General features: G+C 45.5%; 1 protein-coding gene across 4 annotated transcripts in view; it reads right to left on the reverse strand.

The window, feature by feature from the left end:
• Positions 1-375: 375 nt before the first annotated feature.
• Positions 376-21,363, reverse strand: part of ABL1 (ABL proto-oncogene 1, non-receptor tyrosine kinase) — a 78,170-nt gene continuing 57,182 nt past the window's right edge. For all 4 annotated transcript variants that reach the window (XM_018074193.3, XM_018074192.3, XM_029960509.1 and 1 more), the window contains 8 exons: positions 16,716-16,988; positions 12,818-12,902; positions 12,277-12,454; positions 9,874-10,058; positions 7,625-7,777; positions 6,893-6,982; positions 6,399-6,563; positions 376-4,095 (listed from right to left, as the gene is read on the reverse strand). In XM_018074193.3, the coding sequence (XP_017929682.1) occupies positions 2,399-4,095; positions 6,399-6,563; positions 6,893-6,982; positions 7,625-7,777; positions 9,874-10,058; positions 12,277-12,454; positions 12,818-12,902; positions 16,716-16,988 (2,826 nt within the window). In that variant the 3' untranslated portion in view covers positions 376-2,398. The remainder of the gene's footprint in view (positions 4,096-6,398; positions 6,564-6,892; positions 6,983-7,624; positions 7,778-9,873; positions 10,059-12,276; positions 12,455-12,817; positions 12,903-16,715; positions 16,989-21,363) is intronic.

Below are 21,363 nucleotides of genomic sequence, written 5' to 3' on the forward strand. Positions count from 1 at the left end.
ATAAGGAGAGAAACTCATGGGTCATTTCATAGCAGAGGAGGAGGGAATCACAAGAGCAGCTGAATTACAGATTACAAACCATTAACAGGAAGAGAAGTCTAGTCAAATCTCTGATTTAAATCTTTGAAGACAACAGTGAAGTCTTTGATTCAAAAGAGGTGATGACACAGTCTTTATTCTGTGCATCTCTTTTCTCTCCTGACTTCCCAGAGCCAGATCAAAAGAACATGGAAAGGGGCTGCTGCCTGGCTCCACAAATCCCTCTGTGCCAAAGGGCCACAGTGAACCCCCCAAACAGGGAACCCCTGTTTTCAGATGCTGAATCTAAGGGGAGGTAACTGGGTTGGAAAAGCTTTGCTAACAGACAAACACAGGTTTTCCTCAACATTGATTTATTTTTAAATACACTACACAAGAGAGACTGGAATAAAAAATAAATCAAAAAAAAAAAAAAAAAAAGAGAAGAAAAGTAGAGAAAGAGAGGAGGAAGAATTGAAAGTCGTGTACAGAAACAATCTGTACTGGACTACATTAAAGGGGAAACGACCCCCTTAAGTATCACAGAGATGAAGGACAGAGCTATTTACACACTGTAAAAAAGACAAGTCTACAAAAGTGTGTAATAACAAGATACAAATGTATAATATAGTGGCACAATATGTTATCAAAGTAAAAACAGTACCTCCAGGAAAGAGACAGTCCAAGGGTTGTTTTTTTTTTTTTCTCTTTTCTTACTTACATTTTTAAAGGCAGCCTGTGGCAGAAGTGTGTATTTTCTTTTGAACATTTGTCACGTGTTAAGTCATGGCTGTTTGTGAGGGCGAGAAGTGGTGTGAACACACACGAGTGAACTACTAGAAATCATATACAAAACAAACAGTTCCCAAGAGAACAGCATAAAATACAATTGAAGGCAATTAGTGTTTAAGATACACAAGAGGGGTCACAAGAGTTACAGAGGAACAGGACATGAAAAATGTGTTTTTCTCATGTTTGGAACTGTTAAGAGGAGTTAAATTGCACTGTTAATAGCCCTAAACCTTGTTCTTTCACTATTGTCACAAGTCACAGTTAGTTCCCAGCTGTGCTGCATTAGTTGGGAAGGTCACAGGACCTTGGAAAGGAAGGCCAGGAGTCCTGCTGGCAGCATTTTGTGGCAGTTTCCTTGGGAGATGCACCCAAGGGAAGTGTCTGCAGTCTTCACAGATCCTTGTTTGATGCTGGATGGAACCACACCACCATGAAGGTACTAATGGTTTTACCCCAGAGTACTGGCACTGGAGCTCTCCCCGGGGAGCTCCACTGGCACGGAAAGGCAGGCACCACAGCCCCTCAAAGCACAGGAGGGCAGAGGCCAGGCCCCATCTCTGCTCACAGAACAAAAAACTGGAAATTCAACTGGAGGCACAGCAGTTCTCACCCACTGCAATGTGCAGGCTCAGCCAAAAGGGCTGCTGGAGGCACAGTGGTGTCTCAGAGCTCATCCCAAGCCATCCCCCCTCACTGCCACCCTCTGGCTTTCAGGGAGCAATGCCTTGCTCAGCATCAGCTCCCTGGGCTCTGCAACCCCTCACCCCAAACACCAGCCCAAATAATGTCAGATATCACGAGACTGTGATAGCACAGCCTCCTCCAGACCTTCCCCACTCCTGTTTTGCTACCGAGGGAGATTCGCAGGTGCTGCCTCCAACATTGGAACCCAACAACTCATTTGAGCTCAACAACACTGAGAATCTACTGAAAACACAGAAACAAAGGGCAGCTGGTGGAATCACAGGAAGAATTTGGGCAATCATCACTTGTAGCATTCTGTCATTCAAAAAAAATTTACACTTATTATTTTTCCCCCTGCCCTCCCAAGCGCCAAATCTGTTGCATTCATGTCAGGTAAATGTCAGGCTCGGGCCAGGGCCACGTGCTGCAGCTCTCCCAAGAAACACAGTGGGTATATTGCTATCCAAACACTCCTCCTTGTGTACAGGGGGGCAGAGAGAGGGGACAAAAATGCAGTACAAAGTCCTCCTGAGGAGGGTGGTATCTCAGTGTCCATCAGCCTGGCTTCAGTCTTAACGGTCTGTCCAGAACAATAAAATATTACTAAAAAGGCATGGCGTGACATCAGCATTTAGACTTGTAGTCCACAAGGCAAGAACTCCACAGATAAGACGATTACGACTATATGAAACACAGGGGATCTGAGTTCAGAGGGTGGAAAGTGCCTCCTGAACACAGCCCTGCCCTTTGGAGCTGGGGCGTCCAGTCACAGTCTGCGTCCTTTGCGCAGCCCCAGCCTGAACGCCCCGGTCCTTTTGTCAGTCCACACGTTACTCTCTCCCCAGTTGGCTTTGGCCCATTGTGTGATTGATTTGACTTGAGTGTTTCTAACCCAGTTTTTCTGCTACCTCTGAACAATGTCGCTGATTTCTTTCACTGAACTGAGAAGTTTGCTAAAGTCCTGGGTGGCCGCGGCACCGCTGCCGGCCGTGGCCGGGCAGATCTGAAGCTCCCGTAGGTTGTTCTCCAGCTTATTGATGGCCTCCCTAAAGGCAAATTTGTTCCTCATCTGCTGAATGGAGTCCACGTAGCTCACGCAGAAGGTGTAGAGGTTCTTGCCAGCCTCCAAGACAGCGCTGTGGCTTGCCATTTGCTCAGAGTTCTTGCTGATGGCGATCCGCAGAGCCTCGGTGCTTTCCAGCACCACCCCCTTGGTGATGGTGCCACTGGCAATCCTCTCCGGGGGCTGCCGGGTCTTCCGCAGCGAGACCCTGGTGGATATGAGAGGGATGAAGGCTGTGGATGACGCCTGGTCCCCGCCTGGGGCAGAGGGTATGGACGAGGAAGAGGCAGCTGGGGTTGCTGTGCTCAGCAGCAGCTTTGTAGAGGACTGTGGCTTTGGTACAGAGGGGATCCCCAGCTTTTTCACACCTTCCCCTGACTGGTTTGGCTTGACAGCATCACTGCCTGCAGCCTCTCCAACCTGAGTCAACTGTTTGGATTTCGGCCCAGACACCACATCTGCTGCTTCATGGCTGGGACTGTGAGAAACCTTCCCAGGCTTGGCGATGGAGGATGACGAGAGAGGGAGTGGAGGGGCCGGTTTCAGCTTTGATAACTTCCCTTTGTCCTTCCCTGCTGACTCCGAGGTCTGCTTGATCCTCCTCAATCGTGGCTCCTCAGAGGAAGCCTTGCTGGCCCCCATGAACCCAGCAGGGTTGGGTTTGGCAGCAGAACCTTGGTCCATGGTCACAGTGGTACCTAAGGCACTGGATTTGACTCCATCGTCCTTGTGGAGCCCGCTGGAGGAAGGAGGGGCAGCAGGTTGCCTACGGCCAAGTTTTGGTGTCAGGGTGGGAGGGCTGGAGCCAGGGCTCGACTCTGCGTCTTTGAACACATCATCAGTGGTCTCTTCATTTTTCTTAAGCAGCCGTGGAGGAGGGGTCACTGTCCCCCTGACAGCAATGTCAGTCTTGGCCTCGTTTGCTCGCTTCCGAGGCAGTGCTGGCTTTTCACTTTTGTGCCCCCCGAAAGTGGAGGAATCAAACTGGCGTCCTGTGGACTGCAAATCCCGAGGCAGAGTCACGGATTTCCACTCCGTGTCCTTCGCTCCATGGGGCACACAGGAGGCTGAGCAGGACCTCAGGAAACGCTTGCTGGAGTTGGAACTGCTCTCCTCCTCCCCAGCCACCCCTCGACTGCTGCTCATCGTGCTGGACTTCTTCCGTAAATGGGGAGACAGGAATCCAGAGTTCCCAGCAACAACCCCGTTGGTGACACCAGCCCCATTGCTTGGGTTCTGAAACTTGGGGGGGTCAGCTGTGTCTGTGGGGGGTGCAATGAAAGCCCCATTGCCAGCATCCCTGCACTCCTCCTCCCCGCCCGCCCGGCGGTCCGAGTGTCCGTCCATCTCTCTGAAGGAACTGCTCCGTTTCGGAGGGGTGGGAGCAGTCTTCTTCTTCTTCTTGATCAGGGCACTGAAGAGGTTGTGCTTTTTGTCCTTTGGAAGCAGCCGCTCATCTTCATTCAAACTGCTCTCCAGGGCCACCCTCTCCTTCCGTGGGAGCAAGGGAGAAATAGCAGGCTCATGGTCCAGAGGGTCTGCAAAGGAAATGAAAAGAGTTTTCTGAGCGTTGCTCCAAGAGCCAGAATAATCTGTTTTCTTACAGGAGCAAACCTGCAGCACCTCCAAAAGGTGGAGGTTCTCTAAAGAGACACAACTTCAGAGCAGAGCTAAAGCAAGTGCAGCCACATTCAAGCCTGGACTGAACGTGGTCCCTGATACTGCATCCATTCATTCCTGAGGTGGCTGCCAAACTGCTTTCCCTGTAGGCTTCCCACTGAAAGAACATCACACAAACATCACATATTCGTGTTCAGATTCCCATCCTCACATCTGGAGACTTGTCTAAACTTCACACTGTGAAGAAGATAAATACAAAGAGGCCTTTGCTTTAGTCCCTGTGCTATTGCTGTCTTTTGAATCGCTGACCCTCTGAATTAATAAGGCACCTCTGTAACCCACCTCCATCCCCAGGCTTCTCCTTCATTTTCCTGATGTCACCCTTTGTGGAGAATGGAAATAACTGTTCCACGAGCAGAAATCAAGACCAAGATACGACACTTCAGGTCGTACCACGGTGAAGATGCTCAGCTTTGTACAGTAACAGAGGAAAGGGGCAGCACCAGCCTCCTTCAGCAGCACCGCTGCGGAGGGAAGTGATGGGGTGACCCTTTCTCCACTTACAAGAGGTATTTAAAAATGAATAATGGTTTATAATAAATTCATACAGAGTCCTGAAGGTCTCTGTGTTTGACTGACAGAGGGGCTCATTTCCAGGCCAGGCACTGTGAAGGCATTCTGATCCAAAGGAGGAATGCCTGCAGGGCAGCAGATACATTTACAGCTTGACTAGGCAGTAAGAGGGGAGGTGAAGCAAAGTCACAGGGGAAGGAAGGATGCTTCTTAGTCACATGTTGGACACCATCATGCTATGGGTAGGATTTTGAGGGGAGAGAATTTGAAATAAAATAGTTGTGGACTTGGAGAAGATAGCACACTTTCACAGGAACACCATTCCCACAGGACTTATGGGGACCTGGGCAGCCAGAGCACAGGTCATGGCCTTTCTGATTATAGACACAGTGGAGTTGCAGGATCCACAGAAAACTAGCAGCTTGCACTGAGGATCAGCTTCCAGCTGCTGGACTTGCTATGGAAACACTGACAATTGGAAGGGAAACTGCAATAAAACTTTAATGTGCAAAATTTTCTTTCACAGTAAAGAGTGAAATGACTCCCAGCATAATGTTAAAATCGTATTATTCCTGCTGCACTTGAATCCCTCAAAACTCTTAAGTATTCAAATGAAATTATTTTACTTCAAAAGCTTGTAATAATAGGCAATTTCATTTCCTATATATGGTAAATAACCTTCATTTCTAAGTCACTTTTGCTTTCTTTTCCCAACATTTTAAATCCCCTCCTTTTTCCCCCCTTCTTTGTCTAGATGTGCATTTGCTACTGAAACATGTACTACTGGATGAATCTGACACTACATAAAAAAGGTCACATGAATGGTCAGAAGAGGCAGCCTCAACAGGAGCTGAAAAAAACCCCCCACTGTATTTCATTTTACCTTTTTATTTTTCAAACGAGGTAGATACAAATCTCCTGTACTCATTCACCCTTTTTTATTTCCTCGGAATGGCAAGTAAACGTTTGAAGAAACTGACTGGAAGTTTAATTTTATGGAAGATTCTGTAAATACCTCTTTGCCCCTCGCTGAAATTATATTTGGTGCCTGCCAAGAGTAATACTCTTCTGTGCTGCAAGCACAAATCTGGTAGGATGGAAAGTGAAGAAACCTCCCTTATGGGGCTTGCAAAACCCGAGCTATCACCCCGCTTTAAATTATGCAGTGTGGTAGTGTAAAGTGGCTTGAACACAGCAGATTACCCCGCACTCAGAGGCAGTGGGAGATCCCACTGATAGCTCCTGCCAGGGAATGGGAAGAGGATATGATCAGAGAGCTCTGTGCTCAGGCTCTGGTCTTTAGGGAGCTCCAGGTAACAGCCATTATAAGTTAAAAGAACTCCGAGGGCTTCTCTAAGCAACGGCAGGGATAGCACCAGTCCCTCAGCCAGTTAAGGATTCACACTCCCAGCTGCTGTGCGTATCTGGTCCCAGAATTAACAACCTACCTTTGCAAAAACTAATAAAAGGAGTTCTGGACCCAGGACAGCAAACTCAGCAGCCTGTCACCCAGAAACACAGCACTGGTACAACAGAGATGGCACCTGTTATTAGGTACAGCTCTGCCTACGTGAAGGCCTGGAGCTAGATGTGCATGTTGTTTTTCCCTGTATTTCCTGAAGGAATAATGACTTTAATTAAAACCTACCACATTCCCCCTGGCCTCGAGCATGTGCAGTCTCCAAGCCCTCGTTGGCATCTTTGCTTTCAGCAGCTCTCCTTGATGTTCGTGTCTTAGTTGGTAACTCTGGGGCTTGGAGGAAATTGCTCACTACACTCCTCATGCCCTTCTTTCCCAATTCCTTCTCCACCTCTGCAACGTACAGAAGAAAAACATTTATTAAAATCAGCAGAAGATAAAAAACCACTGCACTGTTTGGAGTTAATATCACAAAAAGAAAAGTGAGTAATGCAAAGCAGAAGTTCCTTGAGGTTATTCAGCCATTTGGCCCTTCAATATGAGATGTCTGCTCCCAAAAAATCCCACATGCAAATATGTATCTGCTTTCTATGCCATTTACTACCAGGTAGTACAACCTAGGACTGAGTTTCAGTGAAAACAGTCTATGAATAACATGCAGAGTTAAGGATGCAGTCAGCCCTTTCCCCATCTCTGGAATTGCTGGTCCAAGAGGAACTTACCATCTGATATGCTGGATTCCTGAAACATAGTTTCAAAGGCCTGATGGATCTCAGCAAAGGAAGGTCTATCAGAAGGGCTCCACTGCCAGCCTGAAAAAAACACACCACCACTCAAAACTTCCCTCCAGCAGCAGACACTCAGTACTCTGCACCAGGAGCAGCCAGAAATCACACTTCCCTTCTAATACACTGAGTGAGATAAAACACTGACACAGAAATCTGATTTACAGGGTGCTGGGTGTCTGCAACCACTTTGGCTCAGTGACAGCTGCAGACATCCAGCACTCCCTAAATCAGGTTTCCATGTTAGTGTGTGACAGTAGGTGCTGAGCACCACTGGAAAAATGCCTGTGGCACTGAGTCACGTACCAAGAAGCCACAGTGAAGAGGAACAGTCAGTCCTGCAAGAAGCCAAATGAAGCTCCTGCTTCATCCTTGAGCACAAGCTTTTCTTTAAGTTGTCAGGAAAGAGGAGACAAAGAAAGCATTGAGATCCACAACAAATCTCTCCCCGAGGCCTGTGGGCTCCCAGCAGGGATGAACAGCTGGTTTCATGGAGTGTTCATCCTCTGGGGAAAGCAGCTTTAACCAAACACTTCCACACAGCATTGCACCTTCCCTGGGACTGGCAGGGGGTTTCTTGTGCCTTGTTGCACGTGGCCAGATCCCGGCACTTTTGTTGCACCCCTGCAGAGCCAAAAAGCAGCATTTGCAAGGCTGAGGAACACTTACATGCTCTCATGAGCTCATAAACTTTCTCAGGACAGCCTTCAGGGCGCTCCATACGATAGTCTTTCTCCAACAGCTCATAGACTTGAGACAGGTCGATCCCAGGGTAAGGGGACATGCCATAGGTTGCAATTTCCCACAGCAGAACGCCAAAGGCTGCAGCGGAGAAAAAGGGAGGGGGAAAAAAAGAAGAAAAAAAAATCAATAAGCTTTGTTTTCATCTTAAATTTGGGAGGATGTTTGGTGGGACTGGTCACTAAACAGTGCTGCACACTTAGACCAGCTCTGGGTGGCTCAGACCCCATGCTCAGCAGCAGCTTAAATGTTAAAGAAGCGTAACAAGCCTCTCCGTCAGCACAGACAAGTCTCCTGCGATATGACAGGGTAGAATTAGACTAATTTTCAATGTATCAGTTGTCTCAAACCTGAACGCCTTGAGATCCTTCAAGTCCTATTAGAGGCACAATTAAGAGACTTCACAGTGGATTAGCTGAAACCGCTTCACTGCTGCACTGCAGTCGCTCCCTCAGTGTGACAGCTCCTCTCATTTGCAACCTCTCCCTGGAGGACTTGCACATTTTAATAGCTCAGTGTTTTTGGGGTGCCCTTGTTTAGCTGCAGCGTGGTCTTGAAGGGAAATGTGGGAGGCAGCAGTGAGAGGAAAGTTTTAGCAGTTGCTAGCAAGACACGGTGAGGGCGAGATGTTCTGGTCACAGGGAAAAGCTGAACAGGAAAAGGGAGAGCACAAAAAGGGTCTTGGAACAGGCAAGGCATTCAATTCTCGGGAGCTGGTGGGGATGCAGGTCAGCACCAGGGTCAGGCAGCTAAACCCAGGAGTCAGGTACACAGAATAAACCCAACACCAGTTCAACAACCTGCATGTAATTAGTTCAGTCACCCTATTCTGTTCTTAACCTGAAGAGAAAGCGATTACAATTCTGCATAAGTAAGGAAATCACATCACATTACATGGCAAAGCCACCAAGGGCAATTTACATTAGACATTTCTGTGCACAATTTTCTTTGATTGCTGTCTTGAGGCAGTGAGGTGAAAACATCTAAACTCTGGCATTCCCAGCAGCAGCCGTGGCCTCCAGGGACAGCAGGTTTGCTCTGATCACACCCCAAAGTCCACTGCCCCAACTCTGCTTTGCAAGGTTACAACTAACCCTAACTAAAGATACCCAATACTCCTGTGGGATCTTTTCTCCTGGATTAGTCTACTGCTGAAATGCAACAGGGATCCTGCAGCCACCACAGCAGCATCCTGAGGCTGTGGCAGACAGAAACAGCCAACACCACTTGCAAGCCCAAAACAGCAGAAACACCTTGGTCAGCAATCACATATTCTTTGGGAGGTTGTTTTGGGCTTTAGAGAACATTTTGCATCAACCATCTACCTAAAAGTTTCTTCAAAATAAAGCCTTTCTCTGCACAGTTTCCCCCAAACTGCAGAAAACTTCAGCACTGCTTCAGTACTGTCTGTTGGTTTATATATAGAAGATGTTCAGGATATCATTTTCCAAGTGCTTTTGGGACCACGTCCCACAAACTTCTATCTCATGTCACTGGGCACTTCTGAGAATTTGACCAACAGCTATGGCAGAGATATAAAACCCAAAGAAGGGCTGATAAAAGTACAATGAGATTTTCCGTGGTCAGATTTGAAAGAACAGAGCTCCACTTAGCTAAGCCTACTCTTATCACCAGCACTTCAGGGCTCTTCAATAACCATTTGTCATCAAATTTTCCCTCTGCTTCTCCTCATCTCACTCCAAAGATTATTCTTTTAAAATGCAGAAAGATGAACGTGGAGCTATCGCTAGACAGATACAAACATAATTATTTTTTTAACATAAAATGAACCAGATTCTTTCCTCCCTGAAGTAGTTAGAAAGTTTTTTTGCTATATAACAATATATCCCTTCATAGTCCTGTGCCATAACTCCATCAAGGCAGTAGCATTGGTGTCCTCCAGTCCCATTTCATACATTTCTATAAACCCTACAGTATCCTTTATTTTCATATTCGCCAACAACTCAAATATATAAAGTCAGGTCAGCTTCCTCTGTGCTCTGTTCTCAGACTGCCCGAGCAGAGATTAATTCCTGCACTCTGACAAGCTCAAAGAACAATGTGGCTCAAACCAGGGAACGTGTTCCCTCCTTGTGAAATGTTCCACAATGGCCTCATTTCACAGGCCTGGAAAAGAAGACTATAATCTGCATTAATTTGTACATGCAAACTCTTACCCCAGACGTCGGATTTAATGGAGAACTTGTTGTAGGCCAGGCTTTCTGGGGCAGTCCACTTGATGGGGAATTTGGCTCCAGCGTGGGCCGTGTACGTGTCACCCGTCATTAACCTGCTCAGGCCAAAGTCTGCCACCTTCACCAAGTGGTTCTCCCCTACAAGGCAGTTCCTGGCAGCAAGGTCCCTAAAAAAAAAAAAAAAGGACAAAAAATAGGCAATGAGAAGTCTTTGCCATCTCACTTTTAGTGACAGCAAGGAAACCTGCTGTTCCCGAAGAAACCTGGGCCTGTGTGATTATTTTGATCAGAGTATTAAACAGAATTTCTGTAGTTACATGCACACATGTGAGAGGGAAAGTTATTTTCCATCCTGGCTTTGTAAGACTGTCATCCAAATGTTTCTTTTTTTTTTTTTTCCCTAATCTGAAGTGAGAGCTTCAAGAAGCCCCCTCAGTTTCAATAAAAGCTGCCACCCTCAGGATAAAAATAATTTAAAGAAATGTCAGTGCTCAAGTTATCAATAGCTGAGGATGAGCACTGAAGAAACCCAGTCTCAAAGCCTCACTTTTTGCCCACCCCTCTAACGCTTCAGTCACCCCAACTAACACCAGTTATTCTCCAGACTCCTTTTCCAGTCCTTGCTCAAGCACCAGGATTAGCTCCCAGCTCTGCCCTCCCTCCTTCCAAGTGTACCACCTTTTACAACACAACTTGTTCACACCATCTTTTGGCCTTTGAAAACCTGTTGTAGCCTCTGCTGTCAGTATTGACATTTTCAAGGGACTGGGCAATAAGTAAAATTAAGCTTGTCCTCTGCATTTTTTCACCTGGCTCCACCCTGGCAGGTGGGTGATGTGCATATATTGCATTTGCCTCTTCCCTGGCAAGGGAAAACCTGCTTGCAGGAAAACCTGTTTGCACACTCAGAAATGCTTCAGGAGGATAAAAAGGTAAAGCACAGAAGTATATCTTTCCTAATGTTAGGTTTTGTTAGAACACTTTTCCAGATTAGGTCACGTTGAACTAAAAATTGATTCTACCAGGAAGCTCCAGTGAGATCTTTAGATAAGAGGCAGACACTGCCACTGTTTCTTTTGCTTGTTCTGCTCAATCAGAATAAATTAAATATTTAAAAAAAAAGAGAAAAGAAAAAATTACATCTTACTAGATGCCCATTAAATTTTCACAGTGTTTTTGAATATACCTGCTTATCAATGCTGATTACTACAATGTGTATCTAAATAAAAGCTCCTCTTCATAATCAAATTCCTCCTCCCTCCTGATTCATTAAATGAGGTCAGAGCCCAGCATTTGAATCCATGGATGTGAATTGTGACAACACTCTTCAAATAATTGGGTAGGTGGTTATGGGGGTGGCTGATAAGGAAAAATGCTACTATTTATTTTAGATAAATGGATCATCAGAAATAAGAGGAAATGAAGTGAATGGCAGAGCAGACAAACGAGATTCACACAAAGCAGTTTTTAAAGTTTACTTCCTGCAGGTTGACGGGACAAAACACTTTCAACAGAGCAAATCAAAGGCTGGAAATTTTAATTGGCAGCATCACTGTTCAATTTATTGACCGATGGCAGCATTTAAACAGGCCTTTCAGGCAGCAAAGGCAATGCATGACTTGGAGGAGCACCTAGAACTTTACACACGATCTTCATATTTGTCTCTATGAAAAAACACGTGCTAATTCCATATTCCAGTTAATTGGGCAGGAAAGGTCACGCTACAACACCGAGAGCATCTTGTATAAAGCTCAGTGACTCTCCAGCCCTGGCGCAGGATGTGTCATTATATTGCCAGGAGCCCACTTCTGCAGATGAGGAACGTAAAGCTCCAGCCATAATTGCAGCACACTTAAAGGTCAGAGTCTCTGAGACTTTTAAGACTGCAGAGATGCTTATTAAAGTGAATACGCAATCCGGACAATAGCGGGAACAATCCCTACAGAGGATGGGAAACAAGGTGAACCAAATAAGAAAGAACATGGGCTGACGTGGCTCTTAGAGGGTGGCTCTGCTGTGAGCACTTGCTCACATCCAGCAACACCAACTGCAGTTTTAATGGCTGTTACAATCAAGGAAGTAGCTTATCTGGTCCATTAAAAGTCTGTTACTTTGGGAAGCCTTTACAGTTAAGGCCCTCGCCCAAAATATAAAAGAACTGACGTGTCTTTCACCTGCAGCTTCTTCAAAGGTAAGAGAAAAACCCTGAGAGAAAACCCATCCTACAGACAGGTTAACAGACTGTGTCAGAACACAATGCACTAGTGTGTTAAATATAGAACACCAACTGCATCTAAGCCAATGCCGTGACAGCCTGAAAGGCAGGAAAATACATCAAGGGGTGTTCTGTGCTCGAGATTCAGGGGTGCTCATGGTCCTTCCTACCTGTGAATGAAGTTTTTCTTCTCCAGGTACTCCATGGCTGAGGAGATCTGAGTTGCCATGTACAGCAGCACCACAGCATTCACCTCCTGCCTGTTACACTCCCGCAGATAATCCAGCAGGTTCCCATATGTCATGAACTCCGTGATGATGTAGAAAGGAGGTTCCCGCGTGCACACCCCTGGGGACCAACATAAAGGTGCCAATGAGTGTTTGAGAACCTCAGTGAATCTTCAGGTTTTGTCCTCGAGGGCAGTTTGCACCTCTAGAAGGCAGAAATATGGGGCTTATGGAAAGAATGTGTTCTGCTTGGAAGTGGTTAATAGAGGGGTTTAATTTTCTGCTTCAGGCTCTGGCAAATTAAACATTAGGGAGACGAGATCATTAAAAACCATGTATTAGTGGTACAAATTGTGAATTTTGCCAGACAATAAGTGTCTGTATTTAAAGCCTTGGTATGGTAAGCAGCTTATCTGCTCCTTAACATCCATATCACTGCACAAGGGTTTAGTTCAAATCCCTCTGCTTGGTATTTATCACTTACCTAATAATTGCACCAAGTTCGGATGCTTGATCTCCTTCATTACTGCAGCTTCTTTCAAGAACTCTTCCACTTCCATGGTATCCTCCTGCAGAACAATGGCAAAGCTTTGGCAAACAGTGTGCACAAAGGGGGAACAGATTTTTGTATGAGGACACAAAAAGAACTGCAAACTGACAACATAAGCCATAGTTCTTGCAAGGTAATTTTTCCCTGTAGTCACATCACAAAGCCAGGGAGTTAGGAACATTGGTTTTTTTGTATGATTTTAAAAATACATATTTTTGTCATTCTTATTCTAACTGAGCTTTCTGGGGAAAGAAAATCCATATCCTTTTTGTGAGGGGTCTCTCACAGGAACACTCAGGAGCTGAAAAGGAAAAAAAAAACGTGCTTGTTCCTAACAGGAAAAAAAAGATAACATGAAATAAAAAGTACAGCAAAGGAACAAGAATGAACATAAAAGGAAGGACACAACACAATCAAACGCTTGAGAAGCTGCTGAAATTCAGGTCTGCAGATTCAATGGGCAGGAACAAGAACCCCCTCCCCATCCCAGACAGGGAGGCACAACTGATGGCAGCTACTCTGTGATTGAAAGTCCAAGGTTTCACAGATTCATTTCTGGCATTTAGAGCCTGACCCATGACGTAACCACTGTGGGCAGACGTGTCACTACCCATTTGCTGGATGCCATAAAGTTACTTGGCACAGCACAAACCCAAGGAAGAGACAGTCTTGCTCAAAAGACATATTTTTCTGAAGCAAATATGCCCCAAATGGCCGGAAGGTCGTTTCAAAGTGGTGCAAAAAATACAGATCTATTCCTAAAGCAATGTTTCTTTCTATATCCATATTTTTTTTCATTGATGGATTAATGTTGACAGGCTACATGGACAAAGTGTTTTAAGGAAGGATTGGAAAGGATTTACTGCTGCTGGTGAGAATGATAACAGTGGGCTGCCACGGTGAGATCCAGCCAGCTCCCTGCTTTGCAGTTAGCACAGAGAACATTTTTCCAACAGTTTCATTCAATCATTTACTATTCATTGCCAATTAGCTTGATTGGCAGCTGCAATTTTTCTGAACACACTGTCAAAACTAATAGTCCAAAGGTCCTTGTGAGCAGGACCTTAAACTGTTCTCTTTGGCAAAGGAAACTGGGTTAATAATCCAGGTTGCAAAATTACCCTAAATACGCCTTGATCTTATTCATGCTACACAAACCCTGGAAGGTTTCTCCTCTGCATAGTTGCTCCACTGTTTGAAATCTCCTACCTCTGAGTGACCAAATTAATAGGAAGGACACATACAGAGAACCACTGTAACAATGATCTCTCTGAAAACCTGATCTCGTGCAAAGGACCAGCCTTAACCGGCTTCCAGCTCCCACTGGAAGAAATAAAACAGTTCTGGCTGTACAGTATTTTCCTAGCAGAGCACAGGGCCATGCCATGGCATTAAGGGACACTGGGGTTGTGTGTTGTCTAATTTAGAACACAGGTTTCTCTGCTGGGGAAAAAATACAAAAAAAAAAAAGGAGAGACAAAAAAAAAAAAAAAAAGAAAAAGCAGAAGCAGTCCTAGTGGCTGCAGACTCAAGGTGTGCAGTGAGAAATGTGCTGAGCTGACCAGCTCATAGCAGTTCAGCCATTAAATGGCCCTCAGGAGAACACGCTGTGGCCACAGTTACAGCAGGATGAATTTGGTCCAACACTGTGCAGGTCACAGAGCTCTGTGCCCCATTCCTGCAGCCACTGCCTGCCTTGTGTCCTCTTTCCAACACTGGGGGTAAAAACACAAATTCAGAGTGTGTCCTTTATAAATACTGATGTGTCCTGTGCAACTCGTGGAGCTGCCAGTGATGCATTTTAATGGGAAATATCTCAGCACCACAACACTGTCTGAGGAACAGTGTGTGCTGCTTGAATTGCCTCCTTCTAGAGTTCTGTGCCAGCCATGAGCTATGTTTAGACACTTGATAGAAAACTGAACAACAAATGGGTGTTCATAAGCATCATTATTCAAAAAGATGCTGGAAGGACCTTTTCTCCCCCTCTCTCTTTTAGTCTGCCCTCCCCTTTTTCTTACAGAGAGATCTGGAGTAGATGGGGAAGGAAACAAGAAGAGTCATATAAAGTTTTGAAAAATATTCTCTCAGAGGAAAATAAAATGAGTCATCTGAAGGGTTGCACAGAAGCTGCGAAAGGCTTGTTTTCCCCAGTAGAAATGGGATATAAATGTGATTTAAAAATGTTTCCAAAAACTTTGAAGAAAGCTATAATCCCACCTGTCAGGCAGAACACTAATGGATTTTAAAAGGTGGATTATAAATTCGCTTTTAAGGATGGTTTTAGCGTGCATAATTGCAGGTTGGAGTGTTTCTCAACTCTCTCTTCTTGGTTGTTCTTACACTCCCCAGTGGAACATGCTGCTCCATGCTACATTATGAACCACTTTTAGCAGTGTTTCATTAAATATTTATTTGATATATTTGAAACAGCCATGGTCTGTATTAAGGTTTCTCCTCTGCACAAACAGATTTGATGGGATAACATACAATTTGTCTTTGTTGAGGGGTTTTAGAGAGAAGAGAATGAAAGCAGGATGAGAAGTCTGAAGGCGTCGGGAATCCTCACACTGCAGCTCACAGCAGGAAGATGTTACATCAAGCAGTGTTCCAGGAAAGCACTGAGTTCTCCTCAATATAAAAGAGGTGTTTTCTTGAACCTGGTCACATCCCAGCTCACCTGCTCTGCAGCACTCCCGAGTGATCCCGAGCAGGGACAACACTAGATGTCACTCGCTCCCTGTGCAAGCAGCACTTGGACTCCCCCGCTGGGAGCAACAGCAGGAGCCTCCAGAGTACAAAAAAGGCCAAAATGAAAATACTTTCTGCAGCCATAGCAACCCAGAAGTACTAAGGCAGCCACTGCTCAGAGAGTAAGGATGAAATATTTTCCCGAAATCAAGGAAAGGTTCTTCCCCTGGCACTAAAGCTTCTACACAGTTCTCTCCACTTCAAAAATTCCACTGCAAAAAAACCAAAAAGAAACAAACAAAAACCCCTGTTCTGTTTGTTTCTGCAAGACCAAACCACGTCCCCATTCGAGGAGAAAGAACATGGTGTCAAGTTCGCATAAACTCCTATTAAGCAATCAAATGCAATGTGTGCAGATGGTGCCAGAAGATCTCAAGACAGTTTTATAAACATAGATGAATTAAGCAATGACCTTATGAACTCACAGAGCACTATTTGCATTTCAAGAGACAAGGAAACCAAGACACAGAAATCAGGGAGCAGAGCCAGCAGCAGAACTGATTATCCAGTTCTTCATTAAAGCCACTTATGAATTTTAATACATCTTAGCTTGGATACCCTTTTTCCTCCTCTTGTGTGTTTCGATCAGAAGCAGCTGTGAACAATTGCTTAAGACTTCCAGGTACACAGGGAGCTTGTCTTTTGGGAGAGACGCCACATAAGACAGAAAATCAAAACATGTAAAGCCTCCCTGAAGCACAGCCTTTGAATTTTGTGTTGACTGACTCATAATCCACAATTTTCCTTAACACACCAGATTGTGCTGGTGTGTTCATCCGTGAACAGCTCACCTTTACCACACCCTGAATGCGAGACACCACGGCACTATTTACTTTTCTAAGGTTTCATCCATTCTGAAGTAAAAACTGTGCTGTTAACATCCTCCTTTGTTTATATATGAGTGTTTCACGCATCGCATAAAACGTAGTAGGATCAAGCTCTTTCAGAAATTAACTATTCCAAGCCTGCAGCACACAAAGGAAGGCCCAACATCAACCCAAATTTCTAACCAGGGCTAAGGGCAGGGCAGACACCCCGAACTCGCGCTTCCTGCTGGGAACGTTCCGAGATTGAGTCCTACCTTTAGAGTCTTCACAGCCACTGTGAGGTTGTACTTCTTCCAGACTCCTTCATACACCTCTCCATACTGCCCTCCACCCAGCTTGTGCTTCATGGTGATGTCGGTTCTCTCGATCTCCCACTTGTCGTAGTTGGGGGACACGCCGTAGATCGTGGGCTTGTTGCGCTTGGGCGCCGGGTAGTGCAGGGTGGTGATGAGCCCATCTGCCACGGTGGAGTGGTGGTGGACCAACTCTGCCAAGGTGTTGAAGCGGCTCTCTGAAGACACATACAGCTGGGAAGCAAAGAGACACAGAAAACTCGTTCAGGTAACGCACGCTGCGGTAGGAATACGCTCATACGTAGAAACCGCATCGCAAAATTGTGAAAGCGGAGTGTTGCGCTGCTTCTACTCAAGCTGCAAGAACTATGAGCTCCACAAGGTCTTGCAACCAGCTCCAGAGCCCAGAACAGTCACTGCTTACATGGGAAAGGCATCGATTCAGGAGAAAATACATGCACTTCGCCAAAACAAAACAGGAGGAACGACTGCAAATAGCACCAGACTGACATGCTGCTGCTTGAGGTGTCTCTTTTCAAAAGGCTGGTCAGTAAACATTGTGGGACATTTCCTGGAGAGTGGGGGGGGTTGTCAGCCTCAGTGTCTCAATTTCACTATTTCTATTCAGGTTATGACATTTCCTCCTTGAAGTGTCCTTGGCAAAATGGAGGTTTCCCTGCTTTTTCCTAAGCTTCTGCAGAGCATTAGCATGAAATCAGGGAGCTGGTCTGCTCTGTCCTTTTGATGGGCACTGATCGATAGCACAGAAGTAAAATCATTACCACTGAATGAAAACCTGCTGCGAGGCATGATAACCCATATTTGTTACCTTCTTAACATTTATACAGAAGATCCATTTTAAGCCTAAAATCCTAGTAAAGATAACAGACAAGTGACTCCCTCCCACCAGAGGGAAACTATCTCCAATTTTCATCCTCAAGCCCAGCCTTCTGCCAGGCAAGGTGACAAAAGCTAGGGATTCAATTATTTGAAAAGTGATGCTGGTTACACCTGAAGGAGAGGAGAAATCTTTGTATCAGAGTGCACTTTGCCTATGCTGGACACAGAAGATGGAAGAGCTCCATTTCTCACAAAGGACCAAGGTCTGGCAAGGGACAGACTCGCAGGAAGAGCAGCACCATGCTGGCCACCCAAATTTCTGTCCAGTCCACACACTATTCCTACTGCTCATATCACATGCCAATAGCTATGATCAAACTTCTCAAATGCCTCTGAATTGTTGGATATGCACTCAACAGGTTCTGCATGTGCAGTGGCCATCTGTCAGGGATTTCAGGAGGCTGGGAAGTTGACGGAGCTGCCAGGCATCCAAAAATCCCAGGCTTAGGGTCAAATTCTGTCTCTTCCACCTGGACAGAATTGCTGGATGGAAAAAGAAGATGCACCAGTGAACTTTCAGCAATAAGCAAATATGTCTAACAGAAAAGGGAGATGCATTTGCAAGAGGGAGAAAAAAAGGTGTGCAGGGAGGGACAAAATCCCCCTCAAACTCAAATAAAGTCTTTGTACTGGAGACTGGCAATTCCTGTATGGATACACCTCCTTTGCAGGCATCTGTTTACTATACAAACTCATAAGGAGAATGAGAAGAAATATTCTGAAGCATATGGGAGCACAGGCACTACATGCAAGAAAAGGTGAGGGAAAAGAGCAGTTCTATCATCCAAGAAGGAGGAGTGATGGATGAAAGTGCCTCTCCCCCTCAGCATCCTGCTTGCCCACATCCCTACTCAGGTTTATGAGGATGAGCCACAAACTTATGTATGTCCAGTGACTATTATGGTTAGAATTGGCAAAAGCTGATAATCTATGTGTGTCATGGACTTATTTGGAAGAGCTGCAGAAAGGTAAAATGCTCAGCTCAGGCACACTGTAACCGGGAAAGGGGAAAACAAACACAGCAGTGAACGACCTCGCAGATCAGCCACAGTTAGACTGCAAGGTACAGGGAGGCCATTGGCTTTCCAGCTATGGCCTTTGTAACACAACAAGGGCCCCTGTAAGGGTTCTGGGAAGTGAACACTAAATAGCATTTGTCATCCAAAAAAGGCAGCTATGCTGTAGAAACCTACCTCGCCAGTGGTGGGAAATCACAGCCCTTGTTAAAGGTTTTTTGATGTGCAAGGACACTCAGAGTGGAGGGTTTTACACCCTGGTCTGGAGAAATCTACTTTCCCTTCACTCTTGTTTTTCTTTTGCTACAGATGCTGATAAAAAAAAACTCTGGGGGAAATTTTAAATCTAGAAAATAAAGGTATCCTCCTGGGGAGCATGTTCACAACCCTCTACCAAAATGAGTTGGATATTGTTTTGGTAAAGTGACCAAACCTCATTCCAACACCACAGCTAAAAAAAAAAAAAAAAAAGCCCCAAACAAAAAAAAAACCCCTCCAAACCCCCACAACACTTTGCATGGTCAGTGAGGTGAAATCACCTAATAACAGATGTTCTGAAAACAGAAAAATGACAACATAAGAGGCTTTCACAGCTGCTTGGTGCGAGCGACCAAGCATTAGCTGGTACAACCACAATTTAAAACAAGCCATGCCTGTTTGGGAACAACTTGAAGTACTTGCAGTGGTATGAGCAGTTTACATGTTACACCGAGGATTAAAATCTAAAAATATGGATGTAGAGAAAGCTGAACTCCAGGATTACTTGGAAGTATTAGAGAAGCACGGAGAAGGAAGCTGCCCATGGTTTTATGACAGCTTATATCTCATAAGAATTGGAGATATCTGTATTTAGTGTGACAGATTACATGATCTTGTTATAGAAGGAGAAGAGGCTAAATAAATGGCCAAAGGTTTCAGAGAAAACCTGCATCAGGATGGAGGACATCCACACCAAAAAAAATCCATAAAGGTCCCTGATAAAGGAGTGAGTCTGCATCTGAGTTCAGCCATTGGAGGGTCCAAGAGACTCAAGCAGGACACGAATCCTGATTCCTTAAATGCTGAAGACAGCAGGATTTGAAGAACTAGCTGGGCAAGGCTGTTTATTCAGTTGGTTACTCAATAGGAGGCTTTGCCTCAAGTACTATCAAGTCAGGAAAACCAAGTCCTCTGTACCACGGAAGTGGTTTACCAGATGACTGGCTGCACTGTGCCAGCCAAATCAAGCAAGCTCACTTTTAATACCTTCCTTAAAAAAAACCCCAACCAACAAAACAAAACATTAGAAGGTGGTCCGGAAGAATATGACCCATTCAAATGGGAAATAAAGTAAAAAATCCTGGAGAAGTTGTTGAAGCCCAATGCATTCGGTATCACCAGTACTAAAGTTAAGACAAACAAACCTCTGATCTCTTCCTAGTCCCTTCAACTTCCCTCCAGACAAAGCCTGGGTAAGGTTGTGCAATGCAGGACACACATTCCTCTAACACCTCTTTTTCCTAAAGCATGTTCTCTCAGGCAAAGGATATGATCCCACCAAAGCCATTCATCCTTACTGGAGAACTTGCAGACATTAAATTCCCTGGACAGGCTGGCTAATGATACAGCAGGCTGGGGAGGCCCCAGGTGCTCAGGGCAGTGAAGGTAAGAGCTTTCCTTTGGCACAGCCACGCTCTGCTGCAAAGCTGGTAACTGAGTGTGACACGAGCAGCTCAGAGCAGGAACCTGCTCCAGCAGCCTCCATTCCGCAGAGGGACAAACAGGGATATTGGCTGCTTCTCCCCCCAGCTCCTCAGCTTTGACAGCCAGGGACAGTGTGTTGGAAGAGCTCAGTGTCCCCCAGCCCAGCAGTAGAGTGGGCAGCACATCTGGCACTAAGCTGTCACAATTCACTGCCCGGCTCATTAACACAAATTGAAAACGATGGGGTTTAACACGCCAGGCTGCAAACTGCAGCCCATGATGCATGGACATGGCAAACTGCCCCTTCTGCAGGGATGCTGGCACTTGGCACAACACCAGGAGGACTGTGGTACCTCTTCACTTGCCCCTGCATGCAGAGGTGAAGCACAAAAGCCACAGCTCTCTCAGCCACTGCTGCTCAGTTTAGCATTTCCAGCCACCATGAGCTGCAGTGCATTGTTCCGACCTGCACCTTTTCTCAAAAACACCAATTCAAACAACTTAGTGGGAAATGAACAGTTAACCTGGCTAATACAGACCTGAATGGATTATTGTAGCTCTGCAGAACTGTGTTTCTGGGATAAAAACAGCTCTGCTGGGATGAAAGCCCTCACATGCCAAACCCTTTTAACAGCTCAAATGGAGAACATGTGCTCTCTCCTCACGGACACGTGTTTATTTACACCAACCGAAGGAGGATTCGGTTCAAAACATTCACATGTGAACACTGCTCATCTGCCAGCATCTATGGGAATAGAGGGACTATCAGCTACAGAGACAGGAGGAGGAATAATATTATTCCAGATTGCCATGTAGCCCTTCAAGTATGCTGCACGCCACAGTGCTGATGCTGACCACAGAGTGTGTCTACATGGGAGGGAAAAGGAAGAATCAAAGCACTGTAACTTGGAAACACGTTGCCTTAAATAACATGGTCAGAATTGTCTCAATTACAACCTGTTTGCTAAAGCAGGCAAAAAGTATTTCATCACTGAATAAAATCTGTTTAT

This window comes from Manacus vitellinus, unplaced genomic scaffold (genome assembly GCF_001715985.3).
Source record: "Manacus vitellinus isolate BGI_N305 unplaced genomic scaffold, ASM171598v3 scaffold_27_pilon, whole genome shotgun sequence".
Taxonomy (NCBI): domain Eukaryota; kingdom Metazoa; phylum Chordata; class Aves; order Passeriformes; family Pipridae; genus Manacus; species Manacus vitellinus.